General features: G+C 36.1%; 1 protein-coding gene across 10 annotated transcripts in view; it reads right to left on the bottom strand.

Moving 5' to 3' along the window:
* Positions 1 to 19,040, bottom strand: part of ARID4A (AT-rich interaction domain 4A) — a 75,631-nt gene that overhangs the window by 36,816 nt on the left and 19,775 nt on the right. For 6 of the 10 annotated variants that reach the window (XR_012415829.1, XR_012415830.1, XM_065548858.2 and 3 more), the window contains exons 6-11: positions 17,906 to 17,985; positions 17,722 to 17,816; positions 13,157 to 13,289; positions 8,709 to 8,788; positions 7,133 to 7,209; positions 6,563 to 6,729 (exon numbers count right to left, since the gene is read on the bottom strand). Coding sequence is in view for 6 of the 10 variants with exons in the window: in XM_065548858.2 (XP_065404930.1) it covers positions 6,563 to 6,729; positions 7,133 to 7,209; positions 8,709 to 8,788; positions 13,157 to 13,289; positions 17,722 to 17,816; positions 17,906 to 17,985 (632 nt within the window). In the remaining 4 variants the exon portion in view is untranslated. Of the gene's footprint in view, positions 1 to 5,215; positions 5,451 to 6,562; positions 6,730 to 7,132; positions 7,210 to 8,708; positions 8,789 to 12,540; positions 13,290 to 16,436; positions 17,817 to 17,905; positions 17,986 to 19,040 lie in introns of those variants that run through there. The other 4 variants (XM_073997459.1, XM_073997460.1, XM_073997458.1 and 1 more) reach the window with 3 other exon arrangements.

Genomic DNA, 19,040 nt, shown 5'->3' with positions numbered 1-19,040 from the left:
GACTAACCAAACAGTCTTACTTTAAAAACCACCAAGTCTCCATAAATAAACTGAGAACATTATTTAGCGTGGTCATCTTTACTTGTTTGTATCTCCTACAAAAGGTAAACATTTTAATAGTGGTATTATGAAAGGTACATCTTGATGTATGTTCCGGTACAACAGATATATTTTGTTGTCACAACACCTTAGTGAAACAGCAAATAAAGACGAATTTAAAAAGAAAGCTTAAAATTTTAAACTTTCAGTTAAACTTCAGGTTTAACTTTAGGTTTAACTTAAAGTGAAAAGCAAACAAAACAAATAGTAAGTCTGGTAACTCAGGTGAGCCATAGGTCAAAATGACTACGTAGGTTATCAATAAGACTCACCCCAAGTGGAATTCTGAAGAACTGTCCAGAAAGTTATCATATGTAAAAACTAACAATTGACAATATATAGATTAGAAGAAAGAAAACTGGGAAAAAATTCACAATCTTTAAAGACTTACGTCACTTAGTGTAAGGGCTAAGAGCCAAGACAGTATGTGATTTACAAGAATGCAATAATTAAATCTTGAGTAAATATTAAATAATGTATATTATACTGCATTTAGAAAAAGGTGGTATTATGCAATATGCTTTAGAAACATTTTAATCCAAAAGAATAAAAACCACAACCTCTTTTGTTCCCTAAAATTATTTTATTACTAAAAGAATCACATATATATATCTTCAGTTAGAACAACAAAAAAAAAACTACTGTAGATCCAGTACAGAGAATAGACTGGAGGAGGGCAAGCATGGATGTTGAAAGAACAATTAAATTGTTATTGTTATTGCATTAGTCTAGGGGTAAAAGAGAACAGTAGCTTGGAGTAAGATTGGCAGAAAGAAGAAAAGAAACCAAAGGAAGTGGGCAAATTTGAGAGCTATTCGAGTGGGTAGAAGAGAAGGGACTGGGTATCTGATCGGACAGGGGGTTAAGAATAATCAAGGTGACTTCTGTGTATCTGCCTTGGACAGCTGAGCGGATGCTGCTTCTATTAAAATGAATTAAGGACAGCCAGGGAAAGGACAGGTTTAGGGGAAAAAGATGATGAATGCAGTCTTGCACATACTGAGTCTGAATATGTACAAGTTAAGATGAAATCCTCGGCCGGGCGCAGTGGCTCACGCCTGTAATCCCAGCACTTTGGGAGGCCGAGATGGGCGGATCACCTGAGGTCGGGAGTTCGAGACCAGCCTGACTAACATGGAGAAACCCTATCTCTACTAGCAATACAAAATTAGCCAGGCATGGAGGTGCATGCCATAATCTCAGCTACTCAGGAGGCTGAGGCAGGAGAATTGCTTGAATCCAGGAGGCAGAAGTTGCAGTGAGCTGAGATCATGCCATTGCACTCCAGCCTAGCTAACAAGAGCAAAACTCTGTCTCCAAAAAACAAACAAACAAAAAAAAAGATGAAATCTTCATTGGCAGTTTGTTATAAATGTCTTGAGCTAAGAGGAGACATCTCTGATGTACATATAGATATCGAGTCATTATATCATTTTAGATAGGAAGTAGGCCAAAAAACTGTGATGTCATGGATACCAAGCATTCTAAGAAGTTAGGTATGTCAGAGGTACTGACTACTACTCAGTAGTCAAGTAAGATCAAGATAAAAATGTGTTTGGTTTAGTACAAAACTTTGTTGGAGTCACCGCTAACCTTAGTAAAGTTGTTTTAGTTGTGGGAAAGCAAGATACACTATAGTGAATTAAGAGTAAAGGAGAGGTTATGAACAGTGTATGTAACTCTAAGTGATCTGGCCATGAGTGGATGAAGAAGAAATGTAGTTACCTGGAGAGGAAAGCACAGAGGTTGTCTGAAGACTTGTCGAGGAAATATGGAGGGGTTGTCAGAAGGCTGGGAGAGATGTAAGCATGTTTTAAAAAGCTGATGAGAAGGATACAACTGAAAGGAGTAAGTTAAAGATGCAAGAAAGAAAAGAGAGAGTCAATAGTCTCTCTTTTCCTGAAAGGAGGAAGGGAATGAGATCCAGAGCATAACCTGAGAGACTCATCTTATAGAGGAAGACAAAACACTATCAATTGTGCCTCAAGCGAAAGAGAGCAGGCAAACAGGTTTACAGCATGCTCACATCTGAAGCTCCCAATTTCTTTATAAAATTGTGTGGAGTGGATATAGGATTATCGGTTTAATGGAGGAAATAATGATTTGCTTACAGAAATTGGGAATTGACCAATAGCGCTGAAGGCCCAGTGAAATTTGGTAATCATAAAATTTAGAGTGGTACTATTCTTCCCTATTGTACACCTACAGAATATTTCAGGGCTCACATAAGAGATGATATATTCATAGTAAGGCACTTATAATTTCAGAGAACAGTTTTAACAACAGCTGCCTAAAATAAATGATTACATGATTCTTGTATTTTATCAGTTAACTGAGCCTAGTAATTTTTCCCCATTTGAAAAGGTACACATTTTAATCATCAAGATGTCATTTAAATGCTATCAAATCCAAGATTTTTAGTACAAGTCAACTATCTCATATGACCACAACTAAAAAATGAATTGATATAAAAGTGTTTTTTTAAATACATAAAAACATAGCTATATGTAGCTATATTTGTGTGTACAAATGTGGAATCCTTATTAATCTGATTAGATGATCCTAATTGGGCTAGACTCTTTCTTATACTATTACCATGAAGCAAGACTCTGCTAAATACATAGGGGCATTTTTGTTTGTTTAATGGGCTAAACTTTAAGATTTTAGCAAGTCAGTTGTTATATGATTGCAAGCTAAAGTATCAATTATTCATGGAAGGTTGGCTTTTTAGGATCTGCTTAGAAATACAAAATGTTCACATTACATTTAAAATATTCTTTAAATTCTACCAATTTAGCATGGTTTTCTTAAGTTATCAAGGATTTACTGTAAGTTTATACCTAAAGTAATCTTGAACGACCACCAACAAATGCCTTTACCATCTACAAAAAGGCATAAATATGCACAAATAACACGATTTAAACATCAAAAATAATATTTATGTTTCCATGAATAAACAAACACAAGTACTTATGATTTTTTACAATAGTGGAATATAATCTTAGGCATTAATATGTCAGTGGTCCCTAAACAATTCCCAATATTAGAGAAATGGCAGTAGTTATTTAAAAATTCACTGAATTCAAATTTTCATTACTAAATAGGAAATTTTTAAAAGCGCCCAACCTATAAGCCTACTTATTATAAGCCAAAATGATTTAAAAAGCTAAGACTGGTCACATTCCCCTTAATGCTCAGTTTCCTAAACAACAATCCATTTTTTTTTTACCCTTAGAAAACTCTCCTATATTTATCCAAAGTAAATATAAATCAGGAATAAATGAATAATTGAGACGATTACTTATGTTTACATGAACTTTTTGATCAATTTTAAAGGTGAAAAATCCAGTAATATCTTTTCTAATACAAAATTTTCTTAACAAAAACATTTAAGTAATAACCATAAAAATATCCCCCAGGGAATTTTTCAATATAATTATTGAGTTCAAGTTTAAAGTAATCAATATACATAAAACCTACTTTCTGTCAGATCCTCAATCTTTTCCCACATAGTAACAGCATGAGATCTATATCTTGTACTCAAATACTGAACTACCAATATTTAGGAATTCAAATTAATATTAAGGGGAAAAGGTGCTCTTTCTGTAACGTCATAGAATCTCAAATCTCATTAAGGCTACTTAGGATACCCAAAGCATCAAATATAAAAACAATGTTCACTGCCCATTAACAATGCAGAAGTATCTAACACTTGTATGATTCTACTGCATAAAATTTGCTTGCTATACTAAAAACACCAAATGACAGACTAGAGTATTGTTACAGTGGTTTAGAGAATCTTACAAAAGATCTTTTTGATTATTGTAATGCAACATTGAATCTTCATGAAAAGCATAGCATCATTACATTTTGGGAAGACTCTGATCTGTAACGTAATACAACAGCATGGCCTCACCTACATGGTAAAGGCCCATAATGACTAAGCCAGGTAGGCCATGGCTTATCAGATTTTTATTCATTTTATACCATAGTCATTCCCCTCCTCTTTATTGTATACAGTGCTTTTCAGTTTATCAGTATATTACACTTTTAAAAAATAACTGTTCAAGACAAGCTACAATGATTCAGCAACTAAATCTTAAACCCAGGAGCAAGAAATGCAGCTGATATTTTTCTAAAGCAACAAAATTTCACTCAAGAAAATCTTCCTGTATAGTCAAAGAATTAGTTCAATAATTCAATAAAACATATGCTATGAAATTGACCATCTGAAAAATAAATAATCATATGAATCAGTGCCTAAATTCTGTAATTTTGCTGTTATTTTTCAGTAGATGAAAAGCATCCTGATCCACTTAATTTTAACAGGCTCATAATTTACATGACACATTTTAAGAAGATACTATCCTTATAAGCTTTCTTACCTTTAAAAATTTATTTACTATTACCTGCAAACAATAGGTAACAGAGCTTTGCCTCTGCTCTTCGTTCTTTTATACTAATGTATACTCACAGCTTGAATAAAACATTACAATATTTATGAAATGGATCATTGTAATAAGACCACTACTTACAATTTACTATTTTATAGTCTCCCTCTGCAACTTTCTACAAAGCTCTTTTTACCCTCTTTGTTTAAAATTTCAGGGTTTTTAGAGGGTGGGGGGGGGGGTAGGGAAAATGCATTCTGGAAGGGATAGCAATTAAAAGTATTAGCAAAAATAAAGAGGCTAATCTTTCTTCAATATTGGACAGTATAAGATCCTAACTAATGTTAATTTAAAAAACAAAAGCTAAATCACAGATTTGCAACAGTTCACACCATGAAAATGTGGCCTAATTACCCTGAAAATATATAATCTATAAATAAATACAGATAAAATACAAAATTCACATTTAATATTCTGACTTTAAATCCTGAATTTTGCCAAACTATCTCATTATCATTTTCATTTCAAAATCTATCTTGTTTCAGAAAAATAGCCTTCATCCATTGATATTCTAAAAATAGACTCCTACTGTCTTTTTTACAAGAAAGAATATTTCTTGGTTCTGAGTCCTTCCATATCAGCTACATCATCAATACCTAAAATTCTTATTTAATCCCGTCTTTGGCAATCAAAATGGTAACTAAACATACAAAAAAAAATCTTACCTATATGCTGCATTTTCTTTCAAATGCAAAGTGGTTAGATTCCCCTTCTACTTAATCAGTACAGGGTCTGGACATTTTTCAGTCTGACTTGCAAATATTTGCTTTCCCTCTTAGGGCATAGCATCCGCAGGGTTATACAGCACTACTTACATTCTCTTCCACATAAAAATCAGACATTACATGAAAGGAAAAGAAAGACAGCCCATTTCAAAGCATCTGGCAAACCTCCATTGGCAACCTGCCAAGCCTCTGCTAAACCTTCCTGTCTTTCCGAGCATGCTCACTTAAAACCAACAGCATGTTACTATGGCAACTCTGTAGGCAGCCTGTAAGTATGAACCGCCATTCTGATTTCAGAGTGTAAAAAAACCAAATACTGCAGGGGAAGTAAAAGGAAAGAAATAGCGTATGCCCTTCATCACTTACGAGTATACTCATTTCATTTCATAAATTCGTATTTGTGTATTTAAAACAGAAGCATCCCACATTTTTCCAGGCAAATATTTTTCATGCTCAAATAGGTCCCCCTTTTCAGTAAATTCATTGTCTTTGTCTTGCCCCTAAGCCCTTTTACCCCGTAACAACCAAAAATACACTAGACAGTTTACCCCATTTGATACAACACTGCAGAATAGACAACAGTATTCATATAAGCAATCATGCAGTATTCCATGGATGATTTCCTACAATTATACGCACATTATAAATGACATGGCAATATTACTAAGAAAACCATTACCACTTAGAACACACAATCTAAATCTTTTCTATGATTTACCAAATTGCCAAATGAAATTGTCTTTGGGGTTTGGATAGGATTTTTTTTTTTTCCCTTATTATCCTTGAAATATTGTGAAATGTCTGAAAGAGGTTTTAAAGTTGAGACAGGCCAGACCTGGGTGCAAATCCCTATCCTTCCCATTTTAGTTGTGCCACCTTGGGAAAGTTACTTAACTTTTTTGAACCTCCCTTTCCTTACCTTTAAAGTAGGATAACAACAGTTACTTTATACGGTGGTAGTTTAAATGAGTTAACACATATAAAATACCTAAAACTTTTTTTTTTTCCCTTCTGGGTTGTTTTGGAAAACACCCCGAAAAAACCAGTGTGCACTTGTTGATTAACTAACCTGAAAAGTATTTTCTTGTAACCTCTTACTAAAAATTAGTTCTGATTTACACACTATGCTATGAGCCAAAAACCTTCCTCAACACCCAAATCAAGCAATGCTAGAAATGGAAACAAATAATACAGAATCTAAACAGAGGGAAAAATATATGAAGGTATTATCTTCACTAGAGAATATTAAGATGTTTTTATTTGTTACAAACATGAAATTACACCTACCACCTCTTCTTCTGTCTTTTTGACCTCCTTTTCCTTTTCTTCATCATTTTCTTCAGCTGGGCCATCTTCATCATCACTACTGGATGACTCAAGGATTTCACTTATATCCATTTTCCAATTATCAGGAACAACTCTAGTTTTTAAGAAGATGCTTGCTTTCTGAAGCCCTAAGAGTGAAAATGTACTTCAGCAGTTGCTTGGAATTAGCAGCATAGAACAAAAGAAAAGGCATGGCATTCAGAATCAGAAGATCTGAATTCAAATTCAGCTGTCATTTATAAAATGATACAGTAAGCTTGAACATATTTCATAAGTTACAATGTTATATAAAATTTGTTATTACTTTACAGAATACTGTGAGACATCTTAATGGTAAAATATGAAAAATTAAACTTATCTAATAATCACACATCAAATATATCTAGACATTAAAAAAAAAATCAAGTAAGATTGGTTATCAACTCTAAACACTTAAAATGGTGGCACCAGAGAGTATCAGTCTTGCTTTATTTGCTATTTTCCATATAGAGCCACAACATAAAATAACAGGGTAATTCATCCTTATTTTACCTGGTTTACTGGAGAGCTCAGATTCCGGTAGATTGAGAATGTCTACTTGCTTAATGTCCTTTCTTGCTATAGAGTAACTAATTATCAAGAAGAAGGGGAGGAAAATAACTTATTCAATACAAATTATTACTTAAATAGTACATGTTGACATACAGAAAAATAAAAACCTGAAAATCAAAATATTGCCTATAAAATGTTTTTAACTTACTCCTTAATAAAAGGTAAGAAGAGGTAATACAGGCAAAGCTAGTTATCTTAATTCTGAAGTTTTATATATCAAAGTACATTGAGGGCCTCACATTCACAATATTTCAATCTATACATTCCTCCTACAGATAGTACGGGGTAATTTATATCAGCATGTTTTCAACACTTGTAGACAACAATGTCTACTTTAATATTTGTGAAATTTATTTTTCATTTTAGTAAAAAAGCACATTTACTAGATAGTAATATTGAAATATTTTTACCACTATAAGATATATTATAGTATTAAATTTTTCACAGAGAACTATAACTCAGAAAAACTTTTTTAATTTCACTTTTTTGATCACAAAGCAGAGATGAGGTTAGGAAAAAGTTTTTATAAGTCTGGATTTCATTTTTTTTGAGACAGAGTCTCACTCTGTCGCCAGGCTGGAGTGCAGTGGTGCGATCTCAGCTCACTGCAACCTCTGCCTCCCAGGTTCAAGTGATTCCCTTGCCTCAGCCTCCCAAGTAGCTAGGACTACAGGCATGCCACCATACCCGGCTAATTTTTGATATTTTAGTAGAGACGGGGTTTCACCATGTTGGCCAGGATGGTCTCGATCTCCTGAGCTCATGATCTGCCCGCCTTGGCTGGGCGTCAGCAACCGCGCCCGGCCCAAAAGTCTGGATTTTAATCATGAAAAAAGTCAAAATAATTGCCCTTGTAATGTAGATTAAAAAAATAAGCTTCAGGCCGGGCAAAGTGGCTCACGCTTGTAATCCCAGCACTATGGGAGGCCGAGACAGGCAGATCACAAGGTCAGGAGATCGAGACCATCCTGGTTAACAGGGTGAAACCCCATCTCTACTGAAAATACAAAAAATTAGCCAGGCGTGGTGGCGGGCGACTGTAGTCCCAGCAACTCCGGAGACAGAGGCATGAGAATGGCATGAAACCAGGAGGCGGAGCTTGCAGTGAGCCAAGATCGCGCCACTGCACTCCAGCCTGGGCAACAGAGCGAGACTCTGTCTCAAAAAAAAATAAAAAAAATAAAAAATAAAAATAAGCTTCGGAGTTAATAATAAATGTCACATACTACACATGATGAAAATATAGAATTTTACAATTAAGGAAAAAAATAAATACCATGCTTTGCTAAAAAAAAACTTAATATTGTTCTCACATAATGTTGTTCACAGATTTTATACAAAATGTGTTAGTGAAAAATACCCTACATTACAAAAAGTCAAAATGTATTAGGTAACAACTTCTCAGTTCATGAATGATTAGACTATGAAAAATAAAGTTTTGGTGGGGGAGCGCTCTATCATTGTAATTCCATATTTTTTCCTCCCATGTAACATCATTAAATAATTCATTACTCACAATTTAGAATCAATAAATGATCGAACTAAACACTGATCCTTTTTCACTGTGATGTCATCATTACAGCTGGGAGATATTACCTGAAATATAAAATAAGAACAGATTGATTCCTATTTCCTGTGCTCAGAAAAAGCATATTTTTCAAAAGAACAATTCTGGATCCCCTAACTTCTCAGATAGATCATCTTTTACAAAAAACAGCTTCATTATAAATAGCCCCTATTATTAAGGAATTACATACAAAAAAAGATACCCTTATATATTTTGTTTAGCATATTGGTTGTCTAGAAATTTATTTTATCCATAGTCATTAGATTATAAAATGAATAATTAATGAAATACAGGGCCAGGTCTAGTGACTGATGCATGTAATCCCAGCACTTTGGGAGGTCAAGGTGGACAGATAGCTTGAGCTCAGGAGTTCAAGACCAGCCTGGGTGGCATAGTGAGACACTGTCTCTACCAAAAATACCAAAAATTAGCCTGGTGTGGTGGTGTGTGCCTATAGTCCCAGCTACTCAAAAAGCTGGGATGGTAACATCAGTTCATCCCAGGAGATGGAGGCTGCAGTAAGCCAAGATCACGACACTGCACTCCAGCCTGGGCGACGGAGTGAGACCCCATTTCAAAAAGAAAAGAAATATAAATTAAAATGTGACCAGCACTTTAAAAATATCAGGATTTATTCTAAGCTAAATTATTGTCAAAAACTAAATTGTATAATCTGTGATGAAAATTTGGCATATAATTTTTTAAAATATACTTGAATAAGAATTTTTTGAAATCTGGTCATAAAAAAAAAATCTATGTTACCTTTTTTAACCAAGATATGTACAATCGTTAGTAATTAAAACAAGTTAAAACATGAACAAAGAACTTTTTAATTTCTTAACTTCTGAAAATAGTATCTTAGCAGTATCATTGGTAAATAATCTCTGCATCCTTTATAGAACTTCATATTTTTAAAAAATTGCTTAAATGTATCTGTTCATGCTCTCCCTAACACTAGCCTCTCTCTGCTACATTCCAGCACCATTCACAGACCTTTGTGCACTGATGGAAATGTTCTGTATCTGTACTGCCCTATACAGTGGCAGTGAGTCACATGGTGCTAAACACTTGAAATGTGGCTGGTGCAACTGAGAGACTGAGTTTTTAATTCTATTTTATTTTAATTAAGTTACATTTAAACTTAAATGGCCACACATGGTTCATGGTTATCATACTGAACAGTGTATATCCAGATAATTGAATATTCTTGGCAGTCACATCAGCTGTCTTAACACCAGATGGAAGTATTTTTTGTTTGTTTGCTAGGTGCTGGTAATTATTAGACTAATAATATAGCCGTGCCAACCCTCAAGGAGCTAACAGTGTACTAGAGGGGCAAACAGAAAAAGATACACAAAAAGAACACAATGGAGGATAAGTACAGTGATACCACTAGCACATAATAATATGAAAACATTGAGGAGGGAGATTTTGCCTAACCTGGGCAAGGAAAAGGTGTGGCAGGAAAAGCTTAAAGTAAATTTTAAAGGATGAATAGGCATAATCCAAGGTCTAATTACCTCACCTATGAACTATTTAATGGCCTTCAAATAGATTCCTGCCACCTCCAGTCTTTCTAGTAACATGCCATTCTTCATTCACATTCCTAAACATGTAGCTCAAATAACATCACTCTTCTGGAAAATTCTCTGCAGAATTATGCCCAAATTCTTTAGGCGAACTTTTAAAGACCCTTCCGCCCTAGAATCAAATTATGTTCACAGGTATATTTTCTATTATTCTCCGACTCACATTTAATATTTAGCCAAAATGGATTCCCAGAGCAAACAGTTCCGTGAACAAACCCATTCCTTTTTTTTTGAGACGGAGTCTTGCTCTGTTGCCCAGGCTGGAGTGCAGTGGCACGATCTCGGCTCACTGCAAGCTCCGTCTTCCGGGTTCACATCATTCTCCTGCCTTGGCCTCCCGAGTAGCTGGGACTACAGGCGCCCGCCACCATGCCCGGCTAATTTTTTGTGTTTTTAGTAGAGACAGGGTTTCACCGTGTTAGCCAGAATGGTCTCGATCTCCTGACCTTGTGATCTGCCCACCTTGGCCTCCCAAAGTGCTGGGATTACAGGCATGCTATTTTTTTTAACCTATTTTTTTGTTTCCTCTAGTGAAGCTTTGCCTACTATCTTTAAATCCTTCAAAGCTCAGCTCAAAAGCACCTGCTTTGTGAAGGCTTTCTGTATTTTCCTCAAATAAATGTAATCTCTCAGGCCAGGGAGTCCTAATATTGAACATATTATTCAATATTGAACATTTTATTCAATATTGAACATTTTATTTATTTCAATATTGAATATTTATTCAATATTGAACATATTATTCAATATTGAACATTTTATATTACTGTTACTTGGATTATTCTGTACATTATACATAAAATCACCAAATGTAAGAAAAGTGTCCTACTCATTTTTTATTTGCAATATCCCCTGGTAAATGATAAATCTGAATAAATAAAAGAATTTATTAAAAAAAAAAAAAACTCTTGGCAAACCTAAAATCTGAATATTCTGCATCCAAATTCCAAATTACTTATTTTTCTATACAACTGAAAGGTTCAAGGGACTTTCAGACTTTCCTCATATAAATTAAATCTATTATCTATGAACTGAGTAATATATTTACACGCACACAGAAAGCTAAAAATATACTTTCAGCTCTTTACAGGATTATAATCTAATTTGAGATACATTTTGTGCCACAATTATTATTAGAGATAAGTGATACCAAAATTCAAAGGGGCATACTTATGTTAAGAGTATTTAGGGCCAGGCGCAGTGGCTCACACCTGTTGATTCCAGCACCTCGGAAGGCCAAGGTCATCGTTTGAGCCCAGGAGTTCGAGACCAGCCTGGACAACATGGTGAAACCACGTCTCCACAAAAAAATACAAAAATTAGCCAGGTGTGCTGACGTACACCTGTGGTCCCAAGCTACTCAGCAGGCTGAGGTGGGAGGATCACCTGAGCCCAGGGAGGTGAAGGCTGCAGTGAGCTGTGATCACATCACTGCACTCCAGTCTGGGCGACAAAGACCCTCTCTCAAAAACAAAACAAAAGAAGAGTATTTAAGAGAGACTCTGCAAAGAAGGTAGGACTTGAGTTGAACTTTAAGAGATATTTAAGAGGGGATGAGGAAGTGGAGGAAGAAGTAAAGGAGTAGGAAGAGAAGAAAAGACATTAATTTCCAATTATTTTTTACTCCTCTCTGAAATAATTCTCTTGTGTATCTCTTCTTCTTACTCCTTCTCTGTGTAAGCAAAAATTAGCTTTCTCTACCAACCCACCTAAAAGTTGTCATTTCCAAAATCTTCCTTCAAATGTAGGTGAATCCCTCCTTTCATCCTTTCTTACTCCACTCTGTACCAAATTTTTTTTATTTACTATACAATCTTTAATAACTATGTAATCTCTTACATGTCTACAGTAAGCTTCTTGAAGGCAATACATTTAAGCCTCTTCTAAAGAACTTTGAACAAAGCTGAACTCACTGCAGATCCTCAGTAAATGCTAATTAATTTAAGGCAGGGATAAAGGCTTAGAGGAGTGATGTATCCTACATATGGGGCAGTTAAACAACTTGAGTATAGTTTACACTAAAAATAGGAAATAAACTGAGAGCCAGGGATGGCCTCAAACATCCATTTAAAAAAATGCAAAACTGATCAACTAGGCAGACTCACTGAAGGTTTTCTATTTCTGAGAATGGGACGATCATGACTAAATTTATATTGTAAAAAGATTTCTCAGCCAGGCATACTGGCTCATACCTGTAATCCCAGCCCCTTGGGAGGCCAAAGTGAGAAGACTGCTTGAGCCCAGGAGTTTGAGACTGGCCTGGGAAACATCGGGAGGCTACATCTCTACAAAAAATAAAAAATAGCCAGGTGTGGAGGCGCATGCCTGTAGTTGTAGCTGCTTGGGAGGCTGAAACAGGAGGAATGCCTGAGCCCAAGAGGCTGAAGCTGCAGTGAGCTGTGCTCACATCACTGCACTCCAGCATTGGCAGCAGAGTGAGACCCTGTCTCAACAGAAAGAAAAAAATATTTCTCTATAAAAGTTAGTGCTGGAAAATTAGTCTGAATTAATAGAAAAGAAAGAATTCAAGGGAACCCATGGTAATGGGAATAGAGTAAAAAGCCATTGGACATATTATGAGGGAAGAAATACAAAAGAGCTCAATAAAAGGCTATATAGAATTAAAAAAAGAATAACCAAAGAAGACAGTGAAGTATTCTGGACCTGACTATGATTATTCAATTAAAAAAATCTCCAATAAAGTCCAAATTTGTTTAATATTTTCAAAATATTTTAAATGCTTTTTAAAAATCCATTTTAAACAAATATTTAGATGGCTGATTAACTTTGCAAAGAAACTTTACCTACCAAAGCAGGGTACCATTCAGTCCTCTCAGTTGCAGACACCACACTTACAACTTTTCCTAGTAATTCATCATTGAGACGGCGCTTGTCTTCATCTTCCTCTTCACTACTTTCTTCTTCCTTTTCATCTTCGGTACTAAAAGTTAGAATAACTTGATCATTATCCTAACACAAATAATTATTTGATACAGAGTACTGTGAATTTAATATAGTCAATTCAATTCCTAATGGATTACCCTGAAGTAGTAGCCTCTTCATTCTTATTATAATTGAAGACATGGGTCCTTCCTTAGCCTCACAAAAGTATGTAGTCCTGAGCTGTCTATGGTAACTCTGAGTCCACTTCACTAGATCAGTGAGTGCTTAGGCTTAGGCTCTCATGCCAACACCAGCTGGGACAGAAAAACCTAATTACAACACCATTAAATACTTATTATGCCAAATACTTTTTTTTTTTAAGATTGCCTTTCTATTTTTATGCCAGATAACATAACTTTAATTTTCTAACTGGCTACGAAAATATCTGGCTATGAAAACACCCATAAGGGTTTACTTAAGGTAACTTATCTGGGTAACTAAAGTTTACCCTTAAGTGTCAACAAATTTTAAGCATACATATTTATATATATGTGTGTGTATATATGTGTATATATATGTACATACGTGTGTGTGTGTGTATATTTGGAAATGGAGTCTCGCTTTGTCACCCAGGCTGGAGTGCAGTGTTACTATCTCAGCTTACTGCAACCTCTGCCTCCCGGGGTTCAAGCGATTCTCCTGCCTCAGCCTCCCGAGTAGCTGGGATTATAGGCATGTGCCACCACACCTAGCTAATTTTTGTATTTTTAGAAGAGACAGGGTTTCACCATGTTGGCCAGGCTGGTCTTGAACTCCTGACCTCATGATCCACCTACCTCGGCCTCTCAAAGTGCTGGAACTACAGGTGTGAGGCACCGTGCCCAGCCAAGCCTACACTTTTAAAATAAAAATAACTATGTATTCCCCATTTGAGCTCCTAATGAATGTATATTGAATTTGACATCTTCTTGAAGACATCCCGCAATATATTGATAATGTTGGAGTTTACTAAAGTACACAGAGCTATTAACTCTTATTAATTCTTAAATGGCTCAAAACCACTTAGTTCATTATATTTTTATGGTTTTAGTCCTTCTTTTCTTCTCATAGACTTCTCAGCTGTGAGACTCCACAGTTTTCTTTATTGACTGCATCTGCTAATTTTTCCTATATTTCCTTTTGACACATCTTCCAATCGGCTGCACTCTGAGAAGCCTGATAACTCAACTTGTTAAAATTATAAAATAAGTATAAGGGAGTTTTCAGTAGAAGTCTATGGAGGTAGTTCATAAATAAAATACTGGGTATTGAATTATTAAATATATATCATGTCCTGAGTACTTATTACACACTGATAAATTTATATACATTATCGGCTGGGCGCAGTGGTTCATGCCTGTAATCCCAGCACTTTGGGAGGCCAAAGCAGGTGGATCCCTTGGTCAGGAGTTGGAGACCAGCCTGGCGAATATGATAAAACCCCATCTCTACTAAAATACAAAAATTAGCCAGGTGTGGTATCACACACCTGTAGTCCTGGCTACTCGGGAGGCTGAGGCACGAGAATCACTTGAACCTGGGAGGCAGAGGTTGCAATGAGCTGAGATCACATCACTACGCTCCAGTCTGGGTGACAAAGTGAGACTCTGGCTCAAAAAAACAAAAAACAAAAACAACAACAACAAAAAAGAAAATTGTATACATTATATAATACAAAAACCAGCAAGCCATTACCATTCCCATTTTCCTCAGCTATAAATTGAGAATATCTTGCAGGTTTTGTGAAGATTTGAGTTATTATACATAAATGCAGTTAACTATAAAGAGGTTAAGTAATTTTCCCGAAGTGATATATCTAGTATATGGCTGAGTTGGGATTTCCATTTAGGGTCCTCAGAGGTCTTTTATTACTTTCTGGTTTGCAGCTTAGGTGTTATTTGACTTTGCCTTTAAAAATACTCATTATATACTCCCCAGGAGCAGTGAGTACATATCTAATACTGGGTTCTTGGTTTCTAAATCTTATTTCCCACTAAAATAAATGAGGGACCCTTGTAGAAATGGCCAATTCCAGGGTTGGCGCAGGAAAAAATTAACATGAGCCTAGGATACCTTGTCATGCCAGAAGGTGAAAAAGTGCTCAAGAAATGGTGAGGCCTTATCAAAAGAACACAGAAGCCATCCTGGAAAGGCTCCCTTGGCTAAATCTGGAACAACCTGAATTATAACCCATTAAGTAAAATTAGAATCCATAGCATTAGGAAAAGAATTTCATTATAGCTAAATGGTAACTAAAAAATGTAGCAAGAATGAAAAATTAGAAAAATCAGCATTTTGCTATCATAATAGTACTAACTGATTCAGGCAAGAATTATTAGTAGATAAAACTTGAAAATGGAAGTCTGACAGAGAATAGAATATTTAAGTAGTCTCAAAGTATCTCCACGTAGATTTACAAATTACAAAGGGGAAAAATGGTAACTATAGTAATTCTGAAGTTGAGAAATTTGGCAGACACCACACTAACCAGGTGATCAAAGGTAGTATCACCAGGTATGGGACAAACTGATAATACTTCTTGCTGGGCTTTCCTTCAGGACACAACATCACTTATGGAGTATAATGTATAACCTGAATCTAACAATGAGAAAACAATCTGACAAACGTATATAAGGGAAAAGATTACAAGACTATTGTCATGTATTCTTCAAAAATGTCAATGTCATGGGGAAAACAAAGGCTGCACAATTTTTTCAGATTAAAGGAGACTCAAGAACCATATAAACTAAATGCAATGCATGATCTTGAATTGGATCCTGGAATCAGGGGAACTGGGGGATGCTATAAAGGCTTTTATTGGAATAACTGGCAAAGTTTGAAATATTAACCATATGATAGTAGTCCATCAATGTTAAATTTTCTAAATTTGGTATTCATACTTTGGTTACGTAAAAGCATCTCCTTGTTCTTAAATATTTAATGATAAAGGATCATGATGCTTGCCACTTCCTCTCAAATAGTTCAGCAAAATAAAATTATTATTACAAAATATAAAAATAATTAGTATAGGCTGGGAGTGGCCCAACACTTTGGGAGGCTGCGATGGGTGGATCACGAGGTCAAGAGATCAAAATCATCCTGGCCAACAGGTGAAACCCTGGCTCTACTAAAAATACAAAAATTAGCTGGGCGTGGTGGCACGCACCTGTAGTTCCAGCTACTCGGAAGGTTGAGGCAGGAGAATCACTTGAACCCGGGAGGCAGAGGATGCAATAAGCTGAGACTGCACCACTGCACTCCAGCCTGGCGACAGAGTGAGACTCCATCTCAAAAAAAAAAAAAGAAAAGAAAAAAATTTGTATATATAGAGAGAAGGAATCATAAAGCAAATGTGTGAAAAATGTTAAGAACTAGTAAATCTAGATAAAGCGTACATAGACATTAGGCCAGGCGCAGTGGCTCACACCTATAATCCCAGCCAGCACTTTGGGAGGCCAAGGAGGGCGAATCACTTGAGGTCAGGAGTTTGAAACCCATTTGGCCGACATAGTGAAATCCCGTCTCTACTGAAAATACAAAAACTAGCCAGGCGTGGTGGCGCATCTGTAATCCCAACTACTCAGGAGACTGAGGCAGGAGAATCACTTGAACCTGGGAGGCAAAGGCTGCAGTGAGCCAAGATCGTGCCACTGCACTCCAGCCTTGGTGGCACAGTGAAACTCCATCTCACAAAAAAAAAAAAAAAAAAAAAAAGGAAAAAAAAAAGTATATAGACATTCACACAGACATTCATGTATTATTCTTGCAATCTTTAAGTTTGAAATGTTTTTGAAGTAAAAAATAAAAAACATATACTCACTTAAAATAGAAAAATCATCATATCAGTTAAAAATTTTGGGCCGGGTGCAGTGGCTCAGGCTGGGCGTGGTGGCTCATGCCTGTAATCCCAGCACTTTGGGAGGCTGAAGCAGGTGGATGACGAGGTCAGGAGTTCGAGACCAGCCTGGCCAGTACGGTGAAACCCTGTCTCTACTAAAAATACAAAAAAAAAAAAAAAAAAAAAAGTGGCTGGGTGTGGTGGCATGTGCCTGTAGTCCCAGCTGCTCAGGAGGCTGAGGCAGGAGACTTGCTTGAACTCGGGAGGCAGAGGTTGCAGTTAGCCAAGGCCGCAGTGAGCCGAGATTGCACCACCGCACTCCAGCCTGGGCGACAGAGCGAGACTCCATCTCAAAAAACAAAATCCAAAACAAAACAAAAAAAACTTTGGCAAAGTAACTTAAAAATAATCTTTTTAAAATAAGAGTTGTTATCATTCCTGGCAAATAATGGGAATAATCAAGAACAAGGTCCACTCAGCATAAAATGTCTAACATAAGGATACAATATGCTATGGAAAGCTTACCCAAATGAATTTAGCCATCCTAAGAAAATCACTTGTTTAATGTTCTAATTATTGTAATTAAAATGATACCATATACGAAAAAACTCACACAGGAAGAGAAGACCTCCTTCCCCTGTTTGTCTTCTTTGCAATTACTGGAGTTCCAAAATGCTCTGGATTTGTTAATGGAAGCTGGTCAAGTGTCTGTATAAGAAACAGATTAATTAAATCACGTTTTACCTCTAGATCAGTACCTGTAGTTCAATCCAAATAGTCCATCCATGTCACCCTACCTCACTCTCTGCAAAATGTCTCTCTCCTTTCAGACAAAGCGAGGTACGTCTCAATGTTCGCTCGTCACCATCATCAAACACTATAATAAGCACAAGATATCAGAGAATTTATGCACACTAATGAAATAAAAACTTAAAAGCACAGAATGCTATTATTGCTATTAATTAGAGCTTAATATTTGTAAGAACCATTATTTTAGTCATTTTTCAAAACCTTTACAATGAGCATACCATGCCATATTTTTCATTCTATAGATAACAAAAACACAGGTTAAATGGCTGCCCACAACTGCTTAAGTATCTCCATCGGCTTTTTTGATAGAACTATCACTACAGAACCACCTTCTTAACTCATTAGCAACCTAGTCAAAGCATAAATATTAAATTAACTGCAATTCTAGGAGAATGAACAAAAACCTGATTTTTTAAAAAGTATGGATTTTTCCACAAAAGTTTAATATTAGAGTACCCCTAACTTCCAGAAACTGACTCCTGGTATTGCTACTGAATTATTTTACTGCTTCTATTTATTTGCATGATAACCTACTACACATGTACTGGCTGCCAAATTCTAAAGTCATAAGATACAAGTTCTTTCTTTTGTTAGAAAAGGATATAAGTAGTTTGTTTAAAAAAATAAAAAAAAAAAAGATAGGATTTTGCTATTTTACCCAGGTTGGTCTCAAACTCCTGGCCTCAAATGATCCTCCCGCCTAGGCCTAGGAAAGTGCTCAGATTACAGGCATCTGCCACTGTACCCAGCTGAGTAGTTTAGCAATAAAGGTTGAAATAAGGAAACAGAAAGATAAAGTTTTCAGTGCAGGCATGGTGGCTCACCATGGGACCTGTGGTCCCAGCTACTGGAGAGGACATGGTGGAACTATTGCTTGAGCAGGGAGAAACCAAGGCTCAACCACGGTTAGTGAGCCATGATTATGCCACTGGGTGACAGCAAAACCAGATTCTGTCTCAAAAAAAATAAAAACATACAAATATAAAAGGTTTTTTTAAAAAGAAACTTTAGACCAGGTGCGGTGGCTCACGCCTGTAATCCCAGCACTTTGGGAGGCTGAGGTGGGCAGATCACCATGTCAGGACATGGAGACCATCCTGGCTAAGATGGTGAAACCCCGTC

Source organism: Macaca fascicularis, chromosome 7 (assembly GCF_037993035.2).
Source record: "Macaca fascicularis isolate 582-1 chromosome 7, T2T-MFA8v1.1".
Lineage (NCBI taxonomy): Eukaryota > Metazoa > Chordata > Mammalia > Primates > Cercopithecidae > Macaca > Macaca fascicularis.
This window is presented reverse-complemented; position numbering and strand designations above follow the sequence as displayed.